Source organism: Zalophus californianus, chromosome 9 (genome assembly GCF_009762305.2).
Source record: "Zalophus californianus isolate mZalCal1 chromosome 9, mZalCal1.pri.v2, whole genome shotgun sequence".
Classification (NCBI taxonomy): domain Eukaryota; kingdom Metazoa; phylum Chordata; class Mammalia; order Carnivora; family Otariidae; genus Zalophus; species Zalophus californianus.
The window spans coordinates 67,311,099-67,336,682 of NC_045603.1; the positions used below are offsets into that span (position 1 = coordinate 67,311,099).

At 32.6% G+C, this 25,584-nt stretch overlaps 1 protein-coding gene across 12 annotated transcripts in view; it reads right to left on the reverse strand.

Annotated features, from left to right (window-relative positions):
• Positions 1–25,584, reverse strand: part of ARID2 (AT-rich interaction domain 2) — a 215,691-nt gene that overhangs the window by 113,633 nt on the left and 76,474 nt on the right. For all 12 annotated transcript variants that reach the window (XR_003519834.2, XR_003519838.2, XR_003519837.2 and 9 more), the window contains exons 4-6: positions 17,893–18,026; positions 11,992–12,210; positions 8,636–8,703 (exon numbers count right to left, since the gene is read on the reverse strand). Coding sequence is in view for 3 of the 12 variants with exons in the window: in XM_027593212.2 (XP_027449013.1) it covers positions 8,636–8,703; positions 11,992–12,210; positions 17,893–18,026 (421 nt within the window). In the remaining 9 variants the exon portion in view is untranslated. The remainder of the gene's footprint in view (positions 1–8,635; positions 8,704–11,991; positions 12,211–17,892; positions 18,027–25,584) is intronic.

A 25,584-nucleotide genomic window follows, 5' to 3' on the forward strand; every position in this document is an offset into this window, starting at 1 on the left:
GGTCCACCAGCAAAAGGATCAATTGCTCAAAAAACTCATGAAAGACAATGGTAACAATAAACAAGAACTAGGCATATAAAGAAAAAAAGACAATGTTCGATAAATAAGAAAAAAGGGCCATAGGAAATTCAAATAACAAAGATATCAGAAATGGAATTTTAGATGATCATGGATAATAAATTCAAAGAAATAAGAGACTGAAAAATTTGGCAAATAAATGAAAACTGTAAGAATGAAATAAAAATTCTAGAACTGAAAAGAAAAACTCAATTTAACAACTGATTTATATACAACTCAAGAAAGAATTAGTGAACTGTGTGCAGAAGAAAATACAATTTGGAAGCATAAAGAGACAAAAGAATGGGGAAAAAAAAACACAAGACACAGAACATACAGTGAAAGGTACTAACATAATAACGAGTTCCTGAGAAAGAAGAGAGAGAATGGGCAGAAACAGTATTTGAAGAGACCAGGCAAAGAATTTTCTAGAACAATTCAAAGACATTAACCTACAGATTTAAGAAGCACCCCAAACAATGAAAAAGGATAAATAAAGGTGTGTAGGAACATCAAAACAAAAGAATAAAATTCCTGAAAAACAAAGACAAAAAAGAACCCCAACTCAAATGCAAAGACAGAAAAAAGAACAGATAATCTTAAAAAGGACAACAAACTAAACTGACAACAGACTTTGTAAAAAAATAAAATAAAATAATGGAAGCCAGAAGACAACGGGACATTTTCTAAGTGATGGAAGAAAATGTCTGCCAAACTGAAATCTTTTTAAACAGTGAAACTGCCCTTCACTGGAAATGAAAACCGGCAAATGAAAACTGAGAAAACTCATCATCTACAAACCAGCACTAAGGAAAAATACATGAAAAGAGAGATGTGGTTTACATCAAAATAAATAATGAATGAATAAAATACTAAAAAAATGTTTTCTGAGATAAAAATATGCATAAAATTATAATCTAAGAAAAAAATGCCTGGAAAAAGCTTTTGCTCAGGCCATAAAAGAGTAACTAGTACTTTGGTAGTCATCTTCCTATCATAAAACCAATATGTATAAGACAACTGTTTTCAGAGACTGGAAAACAAAAGAAGTGAGTCAATCACTGCCCCATAGTTTTACAGGACACTCTAGACTATAAATCCAGGGACAATAAATCCAAGAGCTCATAGTGATTTCTAAGCTGAGGAAACTGATCAGAGTTCAGCAAGGCCATCAGAACTAGAATTTAAGAGCAAATTTGCAAGAAAGAGGAGCAATGAAGAGAAAGAACTCAATGAATCTGCACAGGAATGCCTTGAGCTGATTGCTGAGTACTAAAACTATGCATATGCAAAGCTGAACTCCAAAACCCCAAGCAAAAAAACAGAGAACAACTAATGAGGAGCTATAACTGAACAATTCGCAAAATAGAGAAAACTCATTAAATACCCTGCTAATTCAGTAGAAATCCAAATAAAGCCATGCTGTAGGAGTAGCAATAAACTGGTGCTAGAGTAAAGGCTAATCTATCTGAATCATAACAAAGCTTTAAAACAACATTCTAAAGGATCAATATGTCACAATCCATATGCCAATTAAAAGCATGCCAGAACAAAGTCCTACATTCTTGAAAGTCACCAAAATCCAAACACTCAATAATGCAACATTTTCAATATTCATATTTAACAAAAAATTACTGCATGTACAAAGAAAGTAGGAAACATGACCCCTAACTAAGACAAAAATAGTTTCAACAAAAACAGACCCAGAAGTAATAAAGATAATGGAATTAGCAAAGATTTTTAAATACTTTGAATAAAATTTTCATTTTTTATTAAATATGGGTGAAGATTTAAAGGAAAGTATGAGCACAACTAGGAGAAAAATGGGATATGTAAAAGAAAATCAAACAGAATTTCCTGAGCTGAAAACAGTATCTGAAATTAAAAAGTATGACTAGATGGGCTTAACAAGATAAGAGAAAATGAAAACATTACAATAGAAACTATCCACAAGGTACACAGGAAAAAAAAAGGTCTAAAAACAATGAACAGAACTTCTGTAGGTTGTGAGACAGTAAATGGTCTAACATCTTTATAAACATAGTCTCAGAAAAATAACAGGGGAAAGAAAAAAATTTGAGGAAATAATTGCCAAAACTTTCCAATTTCATGAAAAATACCAAAAGAGCTAAATAAATCCTAAGCAAGAAAAGTGAAGAAAACCTCAACAAAGCACATCCCAACCAAAATAAAAGCCAATGATTAAAAGAACACCTTAAAAGCAGTCAGAGAAAACACATCACACACAAGGCAATAAAATTAAAACTGACTTCTTTTCAGTAACAATGCAAATCAGATGGCAGTGAAACATCATCTTAAAACTGCTCAGACAATACCTTGAAAACACAGTTTTATATCCAGCAAAAATATCTTTCAAACATAAAGACAAAATAAAATTTTCAGGAAAATAAAAGCTAAGAAGCAAAATTCAACCACACCAGTAATTTCATGAAGTATAAATGGCCTGAATACATTGATGAAAAGGAAGAAACTGCACAAAAAGTAGGTTAAAGGAAATAAGATCCAAGTATAAGCTGTCTTTAAGAAACTTTATATAAAACCACAGACGAAAAGGGGTGCCTGGGTGGCACAGTTAGGTGTCTGACTCTTGGTTTCAGCTTAGGTCATGATCTCAGGGTTGTGAGATTGAGCCCTGTGTCAGGCTCCATGCTCAGTGTGGAGTCTGCTTGGGATTCTCTCTCCCCCTCCCTCTGTTCCTCCGGCTCATTCTCTCTCAAATAAATAAATCTTAAAAAAAAAAAAAAAAACAGAGATGAAAAGCATAAGGATAGAAAAAGATATATCATGAAAACATTAATCGTAAGAAAGCTACTATAGATAAATTACACCAATGAAGAGACTTCAGGAGATGGGATATTACTAGAGGTCAGAGGAATATTTTGTTATAATAAATAAAAGCTAAGTTATCAAGAAAACATAATAATCCTAAATGCATATGCAACTAATAACAGAGGTTCAAAATACACAAAGCAAAAACTGACAACTAAAAAGAGATACAAACATTCATACTGTTGATGATTTTAACACTCATCTCTCAGGAAATCATAGAATAATTATATAGAAAAGCATAATAATACAATAATCTTGAACACTGTCAAATACCTTGACTTGTTATTAATAAACACTGCACCCAACAATAGAGCATACATTGTTTTCAAGTGTGCATGAAACATTCACTAAGACCATATGCTAAAACAAGCCGTGATAAGTTTAAAAGACCTTACATAGGGGTGCCTGGGTGGTTCAGGTGGTTAAGCATCCAATTCTTGATTTTAGCTCAGGTCATGATCTCAAGGTCGTGATAGAGCCCCATATCAGGCTCTGCAGTGGTCATGGGGCCTGCTTAAGATTCTCTTTCTCCCTCTGTCCCTCCCCTGTCCCCCTCAACCTGCTCATGTGCATGCTCTCTCTCAAAAAATAAAAACTAACTAAATAAAAGAGCTTAAACTTACGTTCTCTGACAAAATGGAATGTGATTAAAATGAGTAATAATAATTATAACAATACTAATACTACTAATACTAAAAGCTACTTCAAAAAACCCCCCACAAATTAAACAGTATACGTCTATATAAGCCATAAATCAAAGAAGAAATCACAAGACATGAGAAAATACTGTGAACTAAATGATAATGAAAACTCAACATAAGAAAATTTGTGGGCTACAACTCAAGCAATTCATAGAAGGAATTTATAGCTTTATATACTGGCATTAAACAAGAGGAAAGTTTAAAACCAATGATCTAAGATTCTATTTTAAGAAGTCTGAAAAAGAGCAAAGTAATGAATAATGAGACCAGTATATATAAATCAAAAGTGAGTAAATGGAGATGAGAGTTGTTCTAGTGTCCCTGCATTATCTAAAAAGTGGTAAAAGTACTAATTTACTAAATTGGTAAAAATTAAAATTATAATCCCTAGTGTAATCACTAAGAGAATAGAAAAAGTACATCATACCAAACTAATAGTAGGCAGACTACTGGATAATAAACAATACTCAGTTAAATCAATTTTTTAAAAACAGGTAAGAAAGGAAGAAGGGAAAAAAACAAAACCAAATAGGTAGGACATATAGAAACCAATTCAAAACACTGCAAATTTAAACACAATTATATCAAAACTACATTTAATGTAAATTGAATAAATACACTAATTTAAAGACAATTTTTCACACTGGGAGAAAAAAAGCTCAAGTATATGTTGTTTATAAAAAAAACAAACACAAAATCATCTAAAATACAAGGATAAGTAAGAAAGGTTCAAGGCAAAAATATGAGCCATATAAACCACAAATGAACGGAAGATGATATTATATTGATAGAAGACCAAAAAAAAAATAGTAGACTTAAAAGTAAAAAGAATACTTTATACATGTTCACCTGACCAAAGAGATATAACATCTGTAATGTGCACTATATATCAGTCTTGAAATATAAAAACACAGTATTATAGAACTATAAGGAAAGTCACAGCCCCAATCATACTGGGTGTTCTTAACACACCTCTTTCCATAAATGAAGAAATGGACAAAACAGCTAGTACTGATAGTAAATACAAATATCATGATTAACCATGTTGGCGTGACATACATAGAAATTTATACCCAACAACTTCAAAATATATATCATCTTCAAAAACAAATAGTGTTTATAAAATCTCATCAGTGCTAGGCTATGAAATAAAAGTGAAAATATTTCAGAAGTTTAAGATTATACAGAGTATATTGTTTGTTTCTACATAGTGAAATTCAGTTCGCCTTTTTTACATTGTTCTTTTATTTTTTTTAAGTAATATATATAATGTTTGTTTCAAGGGTACAGGTCTGTGATTCATCAGTCTTCCACAACACCCAGAGCTCACCACAACACACACCCTCCCCAATGTCCATCACCCAACCCTCCCCACCCCCTACCTCCCTCCCCTCCAGCAACCCTCAGTTTGTTTCCTAAGATAAAGAGTCTCTTAAGGTTTGTCTCCCTCTCTGGTTTCATCTTGTTTCATTTTTTCCTCTTTTCCCCTATGATCCTCTGCCTTGTTTCTTCAAGAAAAAGAAAACTGGAAAAACTGTGTTTTTGGATATTAAGAAACTTCCCTTCAAGAGAAGATATTTAAAAATGACATATCTGATAAAGGGTTAGTATCCAAAATATATAAAAAAATTTATAAAACTCAACACCCAAAAGCAAATAATCCAATTGAAAAATGGGCAGAAAACATGAATAAACATTTTTCCAAAGAAGACATACAGATGGCCAAGAGACATGAAAAGATGCTCAACATCACACATCATCAGGGAAATACAAATCAGAACTACAATGAGACATCACCTCACACCTGTCTGAATGGCTAAAATCAACAACACAAGAAACAACAGGTGTTGGTGAGGATGTGGAAAAAGGGGAACCCTCCTGCACTGTTCGTGGGTATTCAAACTGGTGCAGCCAGTCTGGAAAATAATATGGAGGTTCCTCAAAACGCTAAAAATAAAACTACGCTAGGAGCCAGCAATTGCATCTAGTAGGTACTTACCCAAGGAATACAAAAATACTCATTTGAAGAAATACATGCACTCCGATATTTATTTATAGCAGCATTATCTACAATAGCCAAATTATGGAAATAGCCCAAGTGTCTATCAACTGATGAATGGATAAAGAGTGGCATATATATCCTTTTGTATCTATATCTGTATCTCTAAATATGTATATAGCAGCAATGTCCACAATAGCGATACTGTGGAAACAGCCAAGATGTCCATTGACAGATGAATGGATAAAGAAGATGTGGTATATATACACAATGGATTATGCAGCCATCAAAAGGAATGAGATCTTGCCATTTACAATGACGTGGATGGAACTGGAGGGTGTCATGCTGAGTGAAATAAGTCAATCAGAGAAAGACATGTATCATATGACCTCACTGATATGAGGAATTCTTTTTTTTTTTTTTTTTAAAGATTTTATTTATTTATTTGACAGAGAGAGACAGCGACAGCAGGAACACAAGCAGGGGGAGTGGGAGAGGGAGAAGCAGGCTTCCTGCAGAGCAAGGAGCCCGATGTGGGACTCGATCCCAGGACCCTGAAATCATGACCTGAGCTGAAGGCAGGCGCTTAACGACTGAGCCACCCAGGCGCCCTGATATGAGGAATTCTTAATCTCAGGAAACAAACTGAGGGTTGCTGGAGTGGTGGGGGGTGGGAGGGAGGGGGTGGCTGGGTGATAGACATTGGGGAGGGTATGTGCTATGGTGAGTGCTGTGAATTGTGCAAGACTGTTGAATCAGAGATCTGTACTTCTGAAACAAACAATGCAATATATGTTAAGAAAAAAAAAGAAGAAGAAGATAGCAGGAGGGGAAGAATGAAGGGGAGTAAATCGGAGGGGAGACGAACAATGAGAGACGATGGACTCTGAGAAACAAACTGAGGGTTCTAGAGGGGAGGAGGGTGGGGGGATGGGTTAGCCTGGTGATAGGTATTAAAAAGGGCACGTTCTGCATGGAGCACTGGGTGTTATGCACAATGAATCATGGAACACTACATCAAAAACTAATGATGTAATGTATGGTGATTAACATAATAAAAAATTTAAAGAAAAAAAGAAAAAAATAAATATGTAGATTATATGCATACAAAGGAATATTACTCAGCCAACAAATGAATGAAATCTTGCCATCTGCAATGACATGGATAGAGCTAGAGGGTATAATGCTTAGTGAAGTAAGTCAGAAAGATGAATACTGTATGATTTCACTCATATGTGAATTTAAGAAACAACACAAACAAGTAAAGGGGAAAAAAAGAGAGAGAGAGAGGCAAACCAAGAAACAGACTCTTAACTACAGGGAACAAACGGTTGGTTATCAGAGGGAAGGTGGGTGGGGGTATGAGTGAAATAGGTGATGGGGATTAAGGAGCACACTTGCTGTGATTAGCAAAGGTTGTTGTATGGAAGTGCTGAATCACTATACTGTATACCTAAAACTAACATTGCACTGTATGTTAACTAACTGGAATTTTTAAAAAACTTAAAAAAAAAAAAAGAGAGACTTCCCTTCAAAATAATCCATGTATCAAGAGGATGTCATAATGGAAATTATAAGATACTGTAATTTGAGTTATAATGAACACATGAAACATCAGAACAGGGAGAATAAAGTTAAATATGTGTTTAGAAAGAATTTTATAGCTTTAAATGTATGTATTAAAATGTATGTATTAGAAAAAACAAAAACAAAACTCAATGATCTAAGCACCAGCCCAAGAGATTATAAAAAGTGCAGTAAATTAAACCCAAAGAATATAGTATATAAAAAGAAATATAAAGAGCAGAAATTAATGAAAACATGTAAGAGAGGTGATCATCTAATCGTCTTCAACATATTTGTGTCTTCTAGATTTCAAGTGATTAGCAATTATACTGACAACACCCACTTCCCATTGTGATTGCATAAGTAAATACACAATTTGTGCATCTTACACTTTAATCACCACTTTTCTGCAGTTAAGGAAATTATCTGCCTAACTACAACCAAGAGGCTTGGCTTTTAATGGATGGGGTGAGGACAGAATATAGGACTTTGGGTGAACCTGTGAAGTGGGGAATTAATATGCAACTCTGTATCATGGTGAGAAACTGGAAGGTCTAATACCCTCAAACAAAGAGAGCTTAAATAAAAGGAGTTGACTGTCTCTACTTGAGTTTGAGTTAAAAACAATTTCCTAAAACAATTTCACAACTAGCCTGCTCCACAGCCCCCAATGAGTTTGGTTTTATAACCAGAATCACCAGAAAATCTCCAATAACAAAATTAATATAAAGTCATTCTGACCAGTTATTTCTTTTCAGGTGACTGGCAAATGCCAACAAGAAGTGAAGAAATGAACTCTCCATCCAATCTATACAAAAATCCCATAGAAAAGTCTGCTAAAATTTAGAAACCAAGATTATAAAACACAAAGGAATAATCCACCATGAGTCAGAGTGACTAGAATTAGAGTTGCAAGAGGCTTACATATCAGAATTGTCAGGTGTGTGTGTTTTTGTACACATAATTTTTGATTTATGTTTTATATATTTACATTTGTGTATATTTAATGTATACATAATTTGAATATTAATGAAGTATATTATAAATATATATTATTTGAATTATTAAAAGTATAAAAGATCAAAAGGGCATGAATTTGAAAAAAATACAAAGAGAAGTTCTAGAAATTAAAACACACATTTTAACACATTTAACAAGAGTGATTAAGTGAACTGGAAAAGAACCCTAAGGAAATTAGTGAGACTACTGCTCAGTATCTACGTATTCTCAGATTTACTGCTTTTTTATAGATTTATCATTTTCAGAAATCAATGTATAATAAAAACAGAATTTTATTTATTAGCCATTCTATTTTTTTACTAAATCACAACTTTTACGTAGGTATCTTTTATATGTTACATTAAGATTAAAGTATAGGTGGTATGTATATATAATAAGCAACCATGGATCCTTGGCCCTTGGTGACATGTAATTCAATGATTCAATAATTTATGTGAGTTACCTTAACAAAATCTCTATCAGTCTTCTCCTTCCATTCTTCACCAAATACAGTAGAAAAGGATCCTAAAGCTAAAAGAATAAATAGTATATTCAGTAAAATGGAATTATTCTTTCACTTAATTCCTTAATAGACAGATGTGGAAAAAAACAGTAAAAATACATTTAAGTATCTTCTTTGCTAAAAACTATTTCATAGTAAATGATACAAAGTCATGATAATCTCTTTTGAAATACAATTTTTTAAATTACAGAATTTAAAGAAACTTGTCTTTCTATAAAATAAAAATACACAACTCATTTTTATAATATTTATACAAACAATAGAGAAAAGAAATGAAGAGTACTTTAACAGTTACTCTGCATTAGGTTTCATTTGTAGAGGAAAGAATATCAAAAAGTCAAACTAATGCTATTGCTATCAGGTTGCCAGATTTTTAAAATTTTAAATCTTTTATTAATTTCAAAAATAACTGTGTAATTCATATTTCAAATAATATAAGGCAAGGCATTCTTTAGAAATAATTCCCACAAATGAAATCTCCCTTAAGAAACATACTCAGGCCTATAGGTTCTTTATATTTGTTAAAGTCGTTTAGAAGAAAAATCAAATCATTCAATTCAAAACCTTAATAACACCCTACCCCCAGCCCCCCACAACAAAGGCATAAGTACATGTTGTATCACTTTTTTTCTCCTTTATGTTGCTGGCTCATATTGTCAGTTTATGGAACCAGACAGTTAAGCAGTATGATACAAATGTCTTAAACTGTGACACAATAAGCATCTGCCTTTAAAAAATTAGGGAAATGCTTTCATCAACCATGGTATTAATTCTGTAATGAAAGCTACTTCTTTTGGAATACAGAAAGAAAAGTATATCATGGCAATTGTTAATAGAAAAACTAGTTTTGTGAACAAAATTCTCTAAAAAACAAAAACACATCCTTAATGGATATGTTGTGACCACCATAACAAATGGATGTATTTTCTGTTGTAAAAAGATTCACTGAATTGTTATAATCTTATTATGCCTTTAAGTACAGACCTAATATTTCCTTAATATTGAGTAAAATAAAATACTTTATGAAGTATTTAGATTAGAACAAGAATTTTCATTGAAAAAATATTAAAAAGGATGAGGAGTAAATTTTAACATAAATTAAGTTTATCAATGATATTAATGATAATAGGGTCATGAGGAAATGATAAAAGAACAGATGTGAAAGTTTTTAATAAACTATATGACCTAAAGAATTTCATAAAATATCAAACTTACATATTAGCAGCTTAATTAGAAAAATGAAGCCCACATACCACTAAAGAGAAACAAGATTTTGTTTATCCTGAAAAAACCTTATAAAGAAAAACTTCACTGGGAAAAGAATACTGGATGGAAATATAAGATGAAAAAATTAAATTTTTTGTCAAATAGAATTTTTATTATACTTCTTCAAACACACAAAAAATATAAACATTCACACCTTATAAAGGAAGTATCATCTACATTTATCTCATTAAAATTCCATGCCCTAAAAAATAAATCAAAACCTCTAAAAAGCCTAACCAAATCAAATATATTGATAATCCTCAAAGTCAAAGGATTTATTTTCCTAATGTAAATCACTGCTTTAAGTATAGGTTCTTCATAAAGTTCCTATGTACTCTGGAACTCTAAACTTCTGACTGTTGGAATGATAGTAATATTCCTTAAATATCATTTGCTAGATTATTAGTTTTAGATTCTACACTGCATAATGATTTAGGCTTTTAGTGACTAAAAAATGCACAAAGATAAACTAGGTCTGAAGGATGTCATGCCTCGGTATACCAAAACTGGTTAACTTTTATACACACACACACACACACACACACACACACACACACACACACACGTAATCCTTATTCAATGATTAAATGGTCAAGACTTAAATTATTCTGGTTTGAGAATATTTAATTTTTCTAAAAACTTCATTTTAAGGTTTCCAAATGTGAAAATTCTTAACTTTATTCTATATTAAATGCTGAAAAATGTCCTTAAAAGATCAAAACAAAATATTAGGAACCACAGAACATGAAAGTGAGACAGAAATCTACCAAATTTAGATCTCCAAAGTTACAATACAAACTGAGAAGTACTTTGTTCCTCCCTCATGTAACCAATGAGACTTTCAGGCAGGGTAAGAAACTAATTTTCACTTTTGTTTAAACATTTCAAAACTGTCTTCATACAATCTAAGTACCTGTCAAATTCTAAGGAATCCTACTTAGACAATCCCAAATAAAATTATGTTTAAAGAGTATACTACTTGAAGAAATCAAATTGCAGAAAAATGAACTCATTTGCAAACATGTTGCTATTTAAAGATAAAAACAATAATTGTCATGAATCTATAAAATATTAAAGAAATTCTCAAACTATCTCAACTGTGTTATACACATAATTTCTATATGATAAAATAATTTCATTATGTCAATACCTTATCCTTTTTCTTTCCCCGTATATCTGAACTGTTGAGAAGACATTATGGGCAGTTTGGTCTTGAACCGCTCAATCTTTTCCCCAGGGGATAAATTAAATCCCTCTCTCCCTGTGACCATGTGCACCCAGAACCTCCTTTTGATTCATGCTATCTACCCTTTACTTTCACCTTTAATAGTACATACTTCTGGAAAAAAAGAAGTTACAATGGCACTGGAATAGAAGGAGGGTTGATTAGCAAGAAAAAATTTTATATCAAGAGCATTCAGCCAACATATTTTAAAAAGAAAAACCATGAGCAGGAAAAAATTTTAAAACATATTTTCTAAATCCCTTTTAACTACAAGTAGAGAAATGACCAATTTAGTCTTAAGAGTAACCTAGATTTATTAACAGATAGTCATAGAAAATAAAGAATTTGATTTATAAAAATCTACTAGCAAATCCTGTAAGTAAAAAGGATGTGAAATATTTGATAACTCTTATTATATTTAGGCAGCAAATTTTTAAATACATTGACAAACTGTTTAATTAAAAATTGTAACGACACACTAGGAAAAAACCAATTTCTTCCAGGTCCTAGGTTTTTCTATCAAGATTTTGTATCAAACAATCTTCTAACATCAAGAAACCCTTATCACTACTCTAAGAAAAATCCAAGATTTTTATTTCAAAAGTTTTACTGAGATCATTACTATTCAAATGTTTAAGGTTAAAAACACCCCACACGTTATCTTAAATAACACATTTAATATAATAAAAGCAAATAAAGAATGCTATTATACCAATAAAAAGTATTTTTCTCCTTAAAAACCTTTTTTAAAAATTCCTAACACCTTTACAGAATGATCGTACAATAGGTTCAGCTTAAAACTTACTGTCATCAAACACCCCGGCATTAGCGAGTAATAAAGTGATGATTTTAGGGTCTTTTTCAAGTTGCATGACGTGCTTGCTTTCATTTGATAGAAGAGTGCATACATTAATAGCAAAGTCCACTTCATTTGGGAGTCCAGATAACAGTGAAAGCACCAATTTATTATAATCATTTGGCGAATTGAAGTCCATAGATAGCCCATAACTTTGACGCAGATAATCTAAGATAAAAACAAAAACACCTTAAGTATATCAAGGATTAAAAACCATTATCATTAATATTTTACAAATCCAGGACAGAGGCTTGTTTTTCTTTATAAAATTTAAATTGAGTAGAAGTTTAAAGAGTTCAACTCTAAACTTAAGTTAAAATTACAGTCTTCAAAAAGTATTAAAATACAAAAAAATGTACTACTATTCCCTCTTGGATATCATTACCAAATTATTAATGTATCATTATTTAAATTTACATACTCTACACTTCCTTTTTTTTTTTTAAAGATTTTATTTATTCATTTGAGACAGATACAGGGAGACAGAGAGAGAGCATGAGTGGGGGAGAGGCAGAAGGAGAGGGCAGAGGGAGAGGGAGAAGCAGGCTCCCTGCTGCGCCAGGAGCCCGATGTGGGGCTCGATCCCAGGACCCTGAGATCATGCCTGGAGCGGAAGGCAGATAGATGCTTAACCATCTGAGCCACCCAGGCACCCCTACTCTTATACTTCAAGGGACTATATCTGGTTTTTATATATTATAAGCCAGGGACACTGGTTCCTTTAAAATTTTTTAACAATATCATGGTTTTAGAGACTTTGCCTACCTTCTTTACCAAACTATAGGATAATTATTACTTTTTTGGTCAGATTTATCACAATATAATTAACACAGTAAAATTCATGCTTTTTAGTTCTATGAGTTCTGACAAGTGAAATCTTTTAAAAAAACCACCACAATGAAGATAAAGAATATTTCCATCACCCCAAAAAGTTTCTTTATGCTCTTCTGCAGTTAAACCCCTGTTCTACCCACATTGATCCACTTTCTGTTTCTACAACTTTATTTCAAAATGATAAATAAATGGAATCATACAGTATGTAGCCTTTTATATCTGATTTCTTTCATTTAGCAAAATGCTTGAGGTTAATATCTATGTTGATGCATGTATCAGTAGTTTGTTTACTTTTAATGCTATAGTAAGGGTATAATACAATTTGTTTATCCATTCGCTAGTTGAGGGACATTTGAACTGTTTTCATTTTTGGGGACTTACAAACACAGTTGCTATAAACATTCACATAGAGAACTTTGTGCAGAAATATTTTTGTATTTCTCTTGGATTGCTGGACCCTATTTCTGGGTAAGCAATTTTCCAAAGTGGCTTACAGCATCTTGCATTTCCAAAGACAATATACAAGGTTCCTGTTGCTCTTCATCCCTGCCAGCATTTTAATACTGTCAGTTTTATATATTCTGAATGTGAGTTATTTATCTAGTGTTTAATAAATATTTTCTTCCAAACAGTGGCTTATCTTTTTACTTTCTTAAAGGTGTCTTTGAAGAGCACAAGTTTTAATTTTGATAGAAGTCTAATTTATAAATTTTTACCCTTATGGTTCATGCTTTCGTGTCCTAAGAAACCTTTACATAAGCCAAGGTAACTAAGATTTTCTGTAGGACAATTAATTTAAAACATCTTCAAAACTTTAAAGGTAAGGAAGATGGGCTCATAGAACACTAATATATTAGAGTATTATAATATATAAGAAAAACATCATATTTCTAGAAATACTGAGTCTTAATTGGGGTAGTGTAGGCCTTGGTAGCTATGCCCTCAGACATATACCCCAAGTACACTTTTCTTTTTTTTTTTTAAGATTTTATTTATTTGACAAAGAGAGAGACAGCGAGAGAGGGAACACAAGCAGGGGGAGTGGGAGAGAAAGCAGGCTTCCCGCCGAGCAGGGAGCCCAATGCGGGGCTCGATCCCAGGACCCTGGGATCATGACCTGAGCTGAAGGCAGACGCTTAACAACTGAGCCACCCAGGTGCCCCCCAAGTACACTTTTCACATAAAGATATAACTAGTTTAATGGGAAGAGGCAAGAAAACAAGAGATAGAAAACTTCTAGATGACACATTTCAGAAATACATGAATTTTTTAAAAGACTTTTTTTTTAAACCTTGCTAAATGGATTGCCAGTAGAAATCTATTGTCACAACATGGCACAAAAGAAAATCATATAGGTAAGAAATTTATTTCCCACTGTAGACAATTGAGATGACACCTCTTCAATTCTAAAATATTCTAGGAATTTCTCCCTAATATAATGATAAATAAGTTCCACAATAGAGTAATAAATTACTATGACACAGATTCTTTACATCATTTAAAACTGAATAATATATGTTCGTTTTCTATAATCTTGATAAATAAAATTTCTAATAACAGTAGATAAACATAAAATCTGGAAAAAAGGTACCAAAACTTCTGTGAATATAGGAACAGATTTGGTATTTCTATACTGTACACTGGAATTGATGATGAGACACCAAGTCTCAGCAATAGTCAAGTTTATAGCTTCCTTGAAAATTTCAGGCAAATCTCTTTAATAGAAAAAAACTGGAACCCACATTCAACATCTGTCACAGTCTTGTTTATGTGGGTTCAATATGACCTTAGAATTGCTGCTGTTTGCTACTGAAGAATGAAAGATGCCATCAGATACTCAATTTAGTGCATCCTTATCTGAGTGACTTGGCCAAAGACATCTCTAATTAAAATAAAATAAATAAATATGATAATTACAAAAAGTCCTTTAATCATATCAGGCTTGGTAAAGATTTCTAACATAATGTAGGAGAAATTGCTTATAAGATTTTAAGACCTTCCCTTCCCTTCCCCAAGGAAATATGACTGAACAGCTACAATTTTATAATTGGTATGGGATTAGAAATTTATTTTCAACATTCTTGACTCAAAGTTTATACAAACAGATCACTGCTGACAAACTTAATCTGAGGCAATCACTTCTCTTTGTTTTCAGTATAGAGGAAAGGGAGAATTACTCCTGAAGTGCTGTTCACACTGTAGAGATTTGTATACACTCTTTCTGTTACTGGCAGTGATTATCATAGTCTGTCTGTTAGAATATGGAGGATCTAAAGGAAAATCTTTGCCTAAATAAAACCGATAAAATAAAAAAAAAACTTCCTGTATAAAACTTTTCCAAATTTAAGCACCAAAACTGAAAATGGACAGAGTGCTTTACCAAACAGATTAGACTGGTTTAATGATCACTAATATCCTTGCTAGCTCAGAAATTCTACAATTTCAATGAGCTGTCACTTGTCAACTTTGACTTTCACAATTTTTCTACCAAATATACTGCATATAAGTTTTTAATTTTTATTTTAACTTAAAAATTAGTTTTTTATTTTAATTTTAAAATGTGAGAACAAAAAATTCCTTAATAATCTCCCTATAATTATGCAGAACTGACTGCATCCAAATCAATACCAACAACAACAACAAAACAGAGAAAGAAGGAAAGCAAAGAAAGGATTAGGTTTTTATGGTAAGGAAAAATATGGAAAACTATGCAAATAAATGACAATACTGTCATATATTGATGCTAGTAATAATATTAGTGTTTAATAATCCTAAAACAAACTACAGGCAAAATCTGCTCAATATGTTTTGCCACTTAAAGCCAGAGTAAGTATCTTTAAGGAAAATCTGGTCCCATATTCTATCAATGTACATTATAACAAGTAAAATTGCACTCCATGCCAAATGTCCTAGAGCTACTGTCAATCGAAATATATTATTTCAAAATATTGTTTTAAAATAGTTTTTCTTAATATCAATAATACAAATGTCTCTAGATAAATACATTGATCCAAATACATTTGTCCAAACCTACAAAGAAAGTAAGGCTGTATGACCAAAGATGAATCACAAATCTTCTATAGTTTCTAATTAAAATTTCCTAAAGGCTCTTAATCTACCACTATGTAATTCTAATTTGGTGATTATTTAAAATACACACACATACACAAATTGACAGCTATGAAGCTTACTCTATTTACCTTAATGACAACTGAAAAGCATCTTAATAAAGGATTTTTGTATACTGATAATCGTATTATTTTTCAGAACACTGTCATAATGTTGCTATGCTTCCACCTAAAAAAAAGCACCTTCAAATTCATAAATGCTGCCCTACAATACTACCTCTTTTCAGTTTGAATTAGATGTATTAGTCTGACGATCCCTAGCAATTCCTTCTTTCTTTCCTTTCATTAGCCCCCAATCCTGATTTTGTTAAACATGCTACACATTGCATAACTGCTCAGATTCTCCTTTTAAAAAGACACATACATTACAGTATATCAGAAAGGAGTTATTCTAACACCAAGTTAAGCAATTCTGTCATTCCCTTAACTTGTATAATAACTCTATCAATGACTTTTATTAGGCTTCTGAAATAGAATTATTTCACATCTTTTTTCTTGAGGTAATCAGTTTAATTAGGGAAGGAAAGAAAAGAAAAAAATATCCAGAAAAAATTTCATTTTAAAGAAGATCAAAAGTAGAAATGGGTCAACTTGGGGAGCTCTAATAGCAGACACCAAACTCTATTAAGCTACAAGAATGAACAGTTCTGTTATTACTGTAATATAGGAAAAACACAGGGTCATAAAGTTGAAAATGGTCTTAAAGGTCATTAGTATAATGTCTCATTCAATGCAGGAATACCCTGTATAATATCCTTGAATTCAGTAATGGTCCTTAGCCCTTTTTAGGAACAGAGAGTGTATCACCTAACAAGTCATCCCATTTTATTTTATCAGCTTAAATTATTAGCAAGATTTTCTACTTGGTGACTTAAAATGTTCTCCTTTAATCTTGGTTCTTGAGGTAATTAACTTCTCATTAAAAATAAAGTGAGGTTTGGTTTGTACTCATCACCACCTACTCCCACCCCCAGTATACAAAAGCATCAGATGTTGAAGCCTCTTCTAGCAATGATCAGATTCTAGGAGTTATTACAGATTGAGGAAGAAATACGGAGTCAAATTCAACATGAAAGAAACTTTGAAAATAGATAATGGAAAATAAAATTAGTGAAACTGACACAATGAGAAAGCTTAAATCTAATGACTGATTATCTGTAAGAGACTGGGACTAGCACCAATGAAGAGTAATAAATATCTAGAAAATTATAAATTTTATCAAGAAAATACCTTTGAAAAAGAAGCACCTCCTCTTTTTTAGGCCAAATGTTGGTGAATGAAGAAAAGAGATGCTTGTCTTTTCAGAGCCCTCTTCCTAGTCATCACAGTCCCAACACTCAAAGCTACTAAACAGAGGAACCCCTATTGACTGCCTCAACAACCTTCTTATTAAACTCTCAACCTAATTATTTTCAGTTTGAGTCCTGCTCTTTTTAGCTGCAGATTCCTCTATAACTGTTATAGGAATGACTTAAATGAAAAAGAAAAATCTTATCCTTGGTACCATAGAAAAAAATACTCAAATAGAAATATTTCTGAGGGATTCTGATGCTGGAAATTCCAGCATTGTAGAAAATCCAGTAGATGCTCTCTGAGTATTCTTCACCTCCCTAATCCTACACGATCTCCTTCTTCTCATTTTAGTGACTATTCAAATTAAACTGACCACTAGTTAAAAAATTAGGGAAAAAACTTCACTTGAAAGTATAGGTATTTGTAACTCTGAAAATTCCTGCAACTAAAAATCTTATACAGCCTATTACAGAAAGGGCCCTGATACCAATTAGATGTTGATCTTTGAAAGTTGCATGTGCAAAGTAAAGGATTAATTCATTGGATGAGGTCTATTTTCCTAATTCAAAGCCGGACAATCTCCAATGATATTTACCTGACACACTGTGTTGCTGGTAATTGTAGGAAGATGGAATTGCACCAATAGGAAGCTGTGGCTTTGGATTGCCTGGTGGTACCTCATCATCATCCTCCCCAAAATGATGAACTTTCTCGTACTTTTCTAGGTAACTGAAATAGAAAAACAACACAGCAGAGTTTTACAAACAGATTTACATCTTATTTTTTAACTCCTAACACATGTATGTTTTCTTTCTCCAGAGGCCCTAAATTTAAAAAAATAATGAAATACCACAAGCCTCTTATATTAGTGAAATAGTCACTTCAACAGTGATACTGCAGACAGACTCAATGCAATGCTTCTAAGTGTTTTATATTTTCAGAAAAGAACACACCACTACTCAAACATACAAAAGTAGGTAATATCAGAGGACAAACACATGTACATGAATGGGAAATCATTTGATTGATTAAAAATTATACACAGTCATTTTTTTTTAAAAGATTTTATTTATTTGACAGAAAGAGACACAGCAAGAGAGGGAACACAAGCAGGGGGAGTGGGAGAGGGAGAAGTAGGCCCTCCGCCGAGCAGAGAGCCCGATGCGGGGCTCAATCCCAGGACCCTGGAATCATGACCTGAGCCGAAGGCAGACGCTTAACGACTGAGCCACCCAGGCGTCCCTATCAGTCATTTAAAAGCCAAGCGAAAATGAGAAGATTCTCTAACCCGTGGTCCACCCTTAACCCCCAGTCTCACTCACCAGAGATAACCACTCACCAAGCTCACGTGCATACTGGAATACATATATTTTCTGTGCCTAATTTTATTTAACAATATATTTTAGAGATCTAAGTATGTCAATATGTTAGTACTACCTGTTTTTCTTAACAGCTATATAATATTTGATCCTATTCAGACATCATAAATTAACTAGATCTCTAGTGTACATTTAACTACTTTAAGGTTTGCTTTTTGCTATTACAAATCATGCAGCAGCAATAAACTTAATCTGTGCACTTGTCTGAATATTTTCTCTGGACATTGGAAATGGTATGCTAATTCTAAATAAATTCCCATCCAAAAGTGACGGCCTAATACATTTTAACTAATTTATAAGATAGTTCCTGTTTCCCCTATTGTATTAGCATTACTGGATATGATTCGTCCTCCTTTTTTTTTATTATTTTTTAAAAAATTTTATTTATTTCAGAGAGAGAAAGAGAGAGATGGCGAGAGAGTGCGCACATGAATGGGGAGAGGGAGAAGCAGACTCCATGCTGAGCAGGAAGTCTGAGGTGGGTTTGACCCCATGACCCGAGCAGAAGGCAGAAGTTTAACTGACTGAGCCACCCAGGCACCCCTAATCATCATCTTCTTCTTCTTTTTTTTTTTAAGATTTATTTATTTATTTATTTGAGAGAGAGAGAGAGAGAGAGAGAGACAGAGAGAGTGCGCAAGCAGAGTACAGGGAGGGACAGAGGGAGGGACAGAATCTACAAGCGGACTCCTCGTTGAGCGCTGAGCGCAGAGCCCCTGGCTGGCTGGATCCCCACCACCCATGAGGACATGACCTGAGCCAAAACCAAGAGTTCTACGCTCAAAATGACTGAGTCACCCAGATGTCCCTGATTAATCCTCTTGACATCAATTACAATTAAATTTCCAAATTCTCAATCTATCATCACCTACCAGTTTATAACAAGATTCCCAGGTAAACTTTTAAAATAGTGAAACAACGGGTCAGACCCCTGTCAAATACAACACGGCAGCTGACAAACTTGTTACTGTACTTCACAAATCAGAAGTTGAGCTGATTAATACAATGACTTATATTTACCATAGAAAAGTTCTAGATGTGATTATTTTACAGATCACCCCTTTTACCATTCCTGATCCAAGCAGGAACTAAGTCCATTAGTAGCTATTTCCAAAGTCCTACAGCTACCCACCCCTTTGCTTTTTAGTTACAGACAGCTGAGATGAGAAAGGGGGATTATCAATGAAGAATTATGATGATTACTGAAGTATTATTTTGAGTACCAAACTTTAACTTTCAAGGCGGGATAAGTGGAAACTAATTTTACAAATAAAAAACTAATGACATGGAAAATTGTTACCATTCCTTATTTTCCCCTTTCAGTTTTACAAGGCACAGTAATTCACATCTTTGAGACTGGAAAGGAACTGAACTGTCCCTTTCCATTCCTTCTAAGTTCTCCATATAAACTCAATTTGAGCAAGGAACTCTTTCCTAGCTGGCAGTTTGATAGCTAATGAATCCAACACTTATCTTTACTGTTGGAGATACAGCATACTACAGCAGACACACATGTGCAGATATAACCCTTGAGCATTGAGGAGAGTACACAGCTGCACACATTTCACCCTGATCCTGGGGATGCTCCCCAGCAGAAAGATTTATAGTCTGAAAACATAAAACAACAAAAGGATGATTTAAAAAAAGCCATCTTTCTCCAGGACAGACCGACAATGGACTTAAATAGGTAAAGAAATCAAGTTCTTTTTGGATTTCTAATGCAGATATCATTAAAAGAAGAGCATATATAACTTTAGACACAAACAGCTGCTCAAAAATTACATGACGTATTTTCTGCAAATGAGGGATTATCTACATCACTCAGGCAATAGTATTGACAGAGGTATTTAGAGAGTAGTCTTTTGGAATTGACTGAACTCATTGTGGAATGGTTAAAAAAAAACTAAAGATAAATAATCTCTTTATTAAATAATTTTTATCAAAATATAGTCAAAACAATGAAGATACAGAATTTTATAATAAAAATCTTCAATTAGTAATATGTTTAAGATACTTTCTATAAATTTGTTAGTCATAATTAAGCACAGCAGATTTGAAATTTGTTTTTTATTACAGCTGGGACAGAAAACAATATTACTAGTGAAGGACCATAAATATGATTTTTCCCTCCCAAATACCCAAAATGGAGTGCAAGCAATATAGAGTGCTTGACAACAACACAAGCACTATATAGTCCTAATAAACAGTGTATTATATACATGAAACCCTTTATAATTCAAATTTTCTTAAAATATTAAAAATGACCTCTGGTTCCTTGGCACATTCTACCCTTATTCCTCTAAACAGATTCTTTACTTAATTTTCACTCCTCCAAAATCTGTGGTTTAGGCAAATTGTTATGATTCTTGAAATTTTTATGTTCCTGGTTTGAGGACCAGTACTTGTTCTGTCATGATTAAATATTTCTAACCAAGACTCAAAATTCCTTAGTTCAGCTAAGGTTTTGATCTCGCATCTCTCTCAATAAACAAGCACAAAGTATTTGGCTTTTCAAGGAGTTATATACTTCTAAAAACTAAAAAGTAATAATAGATAAGAGAAAGCAGCTAAAATACAGAGTTACATTTCAGAGTCTAAGTTTTCTGATATAATTCTCTATCATGACCTTCAGCTTATACAGTGAGAGATATTCTGTGTTCACTCATTAAATTATAAATGCTAGACTGTACATTTCACTCTCTTGTCAAAGTCAATGACATCACTTTGAATAGTTAATGTATTAATCAAGCAAGTATTTACTGAGCTCTGCCTAGTACATTACATATTTAACTCCAGACTGGCAAAATACTGGAATCCAGATAGGAACAGATTCAAGTGGGATGAATTTTATCTTCCTTTTCTTCAACTTGGCCTTAACTTACTTTATGGTAGATTCTATGTCACAGGTTACAGACTTAGAGGAAGGCAAATATGAAAAGTTGGCATATAATATAGAAATTATTTTAAATGGTACAGTTTAATTAAAAATCTTAATAAATGTGACCGATACAAATATAATGCAGAAATGGTTGAGTCCATTTAAAATAGCATCAAGTAATATGCGTAGTATTATTATGAATATGGGAAAATTTAACCTCTTACAATATCTGGCAGATTAAGTACACAAAAAAATTAGGTTGTAGAAAATTTGAGTATAATCACCAATAAGATTGATTTATTAGACATACAATGATTTTCTTTTCAAAACTCCATGGAAATTATAAAACTGATCATATATCAATTCACACAGAACACCATAATAAATTTAAGATTAAATATTATATAGGGCACATTCTCTAACCACAATGCAATTCAAAGAAAGTTTTTTTCTAAGAAAGAAATTAAACTCTTGGAAAATTAAAAATAACTTTCATGATGTAAAATTCCAAACCCATATACAATTATCTTCACAATCCTCTCAGATTATTTTAAAGTAATTCCCAGATATCATATAATTTCAACTGTAAATATTCTGGTAGAATTCTTGGAAATTAAAAACGACATTAACAACAACATTTAAGAAAACTCTTGATTATTCTTGGATCAAGGGAAAAATCAAATGTATATGATTGGAACACTTCTATATAACAACTTTTTGAAATGTTTTTAGTTAAAGATGATAGTTCAAGGACCCATATTCATCTCTTCCCTTAAATCTAATTGCAGTGACATTTGAAGAATAAAAATAGAGGAATAGAGCATTATTTCTAAGTTAAAAACTTTTAGAATTTCTCGTCCATTAAAAGAAACTTCAAGGATCCACAAGACTAAATTGCAAAACACTTCTTGAGAGAGTAATGTGATCTAGTGAAAAGTGGAGGAGATCCTAGGCCCGAAAACATATATAGGAAAGTTCAATTTGGATTTCCTTCAGCCACTAAGGGATGAATAGAAAGTGAGGGCATGTCTGATAATGGGATCCAGAGAGTGTCAATTATTTGAAAAAAGAACTTACAGAAAGTTGAGTTGAGCTCAGTGATTATGCAGGGAGATAAAGTTCTTTATAAATTTCACCTTATAGGGCACATGCACCCCAATATTTAGAGCAGCAATGTCCACAATAGCCAAAATATGGAAAGAGCCCAGATGTCCATTGACAGATGAATGGATAAAGAAGATGTGGTGTATATATATGCAATGGAATATTACTCAGCCATCAAAAAGAATGAACTCATGCCATTTGCGATGGCGTGAAAACTAGAGGGTATTATGCTAAGCGACATAAGTCAGTCAGAGAAAGACAAATACCATATGATTTCACTCATATGTGGAATTTAAGAAACACAACAGAGGACCATAGGGGAAGGGAGGGAAAAATAAGATTAAATCTGAGAGGGGGGACAAACCATAAGAGACTCTTAATCATAGGAAACAAACTGAGGGTTGCTGGAGCGGAGGTGGGTGGAGGGATGGGGTAGCTGGATGACGGGCATTAAGGAGGGCACTTGATATAATGAGCTCTGGGTGTTATATGCAACTGATAAATCACCAAATTCTATCTCCGAAACTAATAATACACTATATGTTAATTAAATTGAATTTAAATAAAAAATTTAAAAAAATAAATTTCACCTTACAGCTTCTTTGTCAAAATGAACTCAAAGACACCAGGGGTGTGGGGTACCTATGAAAAGCACCAGCATGAAAAGACTGTCATCAAGTGTTATCAGGTAACTGGATCTCTATTGATGTGCTCTATGAACACAGCAGGTACAAAATCAAATGTGGTGGCTTGGAAACTATAAAGGTAATGAAGTTTTTTTGCCCAGGATTATGCTCCCAAAAGGAGGACATGAAAAAATAGATATGACAATGTAGAAAATAAACTGGGTAATGAAGAAGGCAAGCTTGAGAAACTGTTCCACGTGGAAAAAGAAAAGAACTAATGAAACTGATAGATAAAAATGAGATATATATGATAAACAGGAGATCAAACATAAATCAAAAAACAAAAAAAAAAAAACCCCACACCTGATGGTCCTGAAGGAAAGAACAGAAAAAATGGAAGTGATAATCATTGACATAATAAAAGAATTACTTTGGCTAGAATGTGTAATGTTTACATCAAAGAGCTCTCTGGAGCTGGGGTGTCAGGGTACATGGGTCACCAGGCAAAAATTAATGAAAAGGGAAAAACAGTCAGATATATCCTGACAAAAGATTTAAGCTTCAAAGATAAAGATTCCTAAAAGTTTTCAGAACCACTGCAACTCCCCAAAAGTTACATAGAACAGTTGGACTAGACTTTGACTTCTCTTCAAAATTAATAGCTAGAAGATAATGAGCAAATATTAGAATTTTGAGGAGGAAAGTTATTTCACAAGAAATCCCTACCTAATCATGTTGCTCAACTAAGACAACAGAAATTCATTTTCAGATATGTAAAGACTCAGAATAAAGCAATATAGCCCTCTGGGAAAAAAATACCACTCAAGTAAGTACAACTGACCTGTGAACAACAAACACAGGGGTTAGGGGCACTGATTTCCACACAGTCAAAAATCTGCATATAACTTCTGAATTCCCAAAAACTTAATTACTAATGGCCTGTTGACCAGAAGCCTCACCAATAACAGTAGATTGACACATTTTGTATATATGTTATATACTATATTCTCACAATAACATAAGCTAGAGAAAAGAAAATACTATTATGAAAATCATAAGAGAAAACACATTTATAATAGTGTACTATACAAAAGATACACATAAAAGTGGACCTGTGCAGCTCAAATCATGTTGTCCAAGGGTCAACTATACTCTAATGGATAGATGAATCAAAATTAAGAAATGGTTAAATAGCAATACAGCTGACTGATAACATATACAGAAAATATTTAAAACATTAGTCTCAATCATAACTATTATATTACCAAAGAGAATACAAATGCCATTGGTTACAAAAGGAGAACATAAAAAATGTAAAACTATTAAAATAATTTGAAAAACAGTACTCCTGATATGAAGTTCAAGAAATTTAAAAAAGTAGAAAGAAAGAAAGAAAGAAAGAAGAGAAAGAACTTTGAGAAAGAAGTAGAAGGTAGGAAGAATTAAAACGTTGCTTATACTGAAAGACTGAACAAAATGGGTTAATTTTCACTGTTAAAATTAAGGAAAATATGTTATTAGTTGTGTTTCTAATTTTTTCCAAGTGTTTAACAGCATAATTAAAATCAGACTAATTACTTTCCAAACCACTATAGGGAAATAAAAGTTTTAATGTATATAATATGCAGAGAAAAGGAGAAAAGAAAGATCACCCTGTAATGCAGCCAATTACATTCTTAGGCATATAGCCCAATAAAAACTGGAAACAATCCAAATATTCATTAATGACAGTATAAATAAAAACACTGTGGCACATTCATGCAATGAAATATTATAAAGCAGTGAAAATTAGTAAACCAACATGGATTGATTCAAATGGCCATCAATAACCAATTGTTAAAAAAAAATCATTTCCAAAGGTTACATTATGATTCCACTTATATAAAAGTCATAAACAAGGAAAAAACTTCAAGTATATTATTTAGCAATAGACGAGTGCTAAAACCACAAAGAAAAGCCATATAACAATTATCACTTAGAAAATAAGTTAGGGTTTATCCTTCAAAAGAGAAATGCAATTAAGAAAGAAACACAAGCAGCTTCAAAGTTATTAGTAGTTTTGTTGTTGTTGTTGTTGTTTTGGTGTAGATAAACCTGCATATATTAAGCTTTTTTGTGTATTTCACAATTTAAAAAAATTTTTAAACATCAGGAAAAAAAGTGTTATTTCAAACTTTCAAATAAAACAAGTATTTCCATTGCTATATAAAGTGTTTCCAATTATAGAAAAAGATTAGAAGCTCCCTGAAAACTGTAATCTAGCAAAATCTGACAAACTTTATAAAAACTACAGGTAAAAA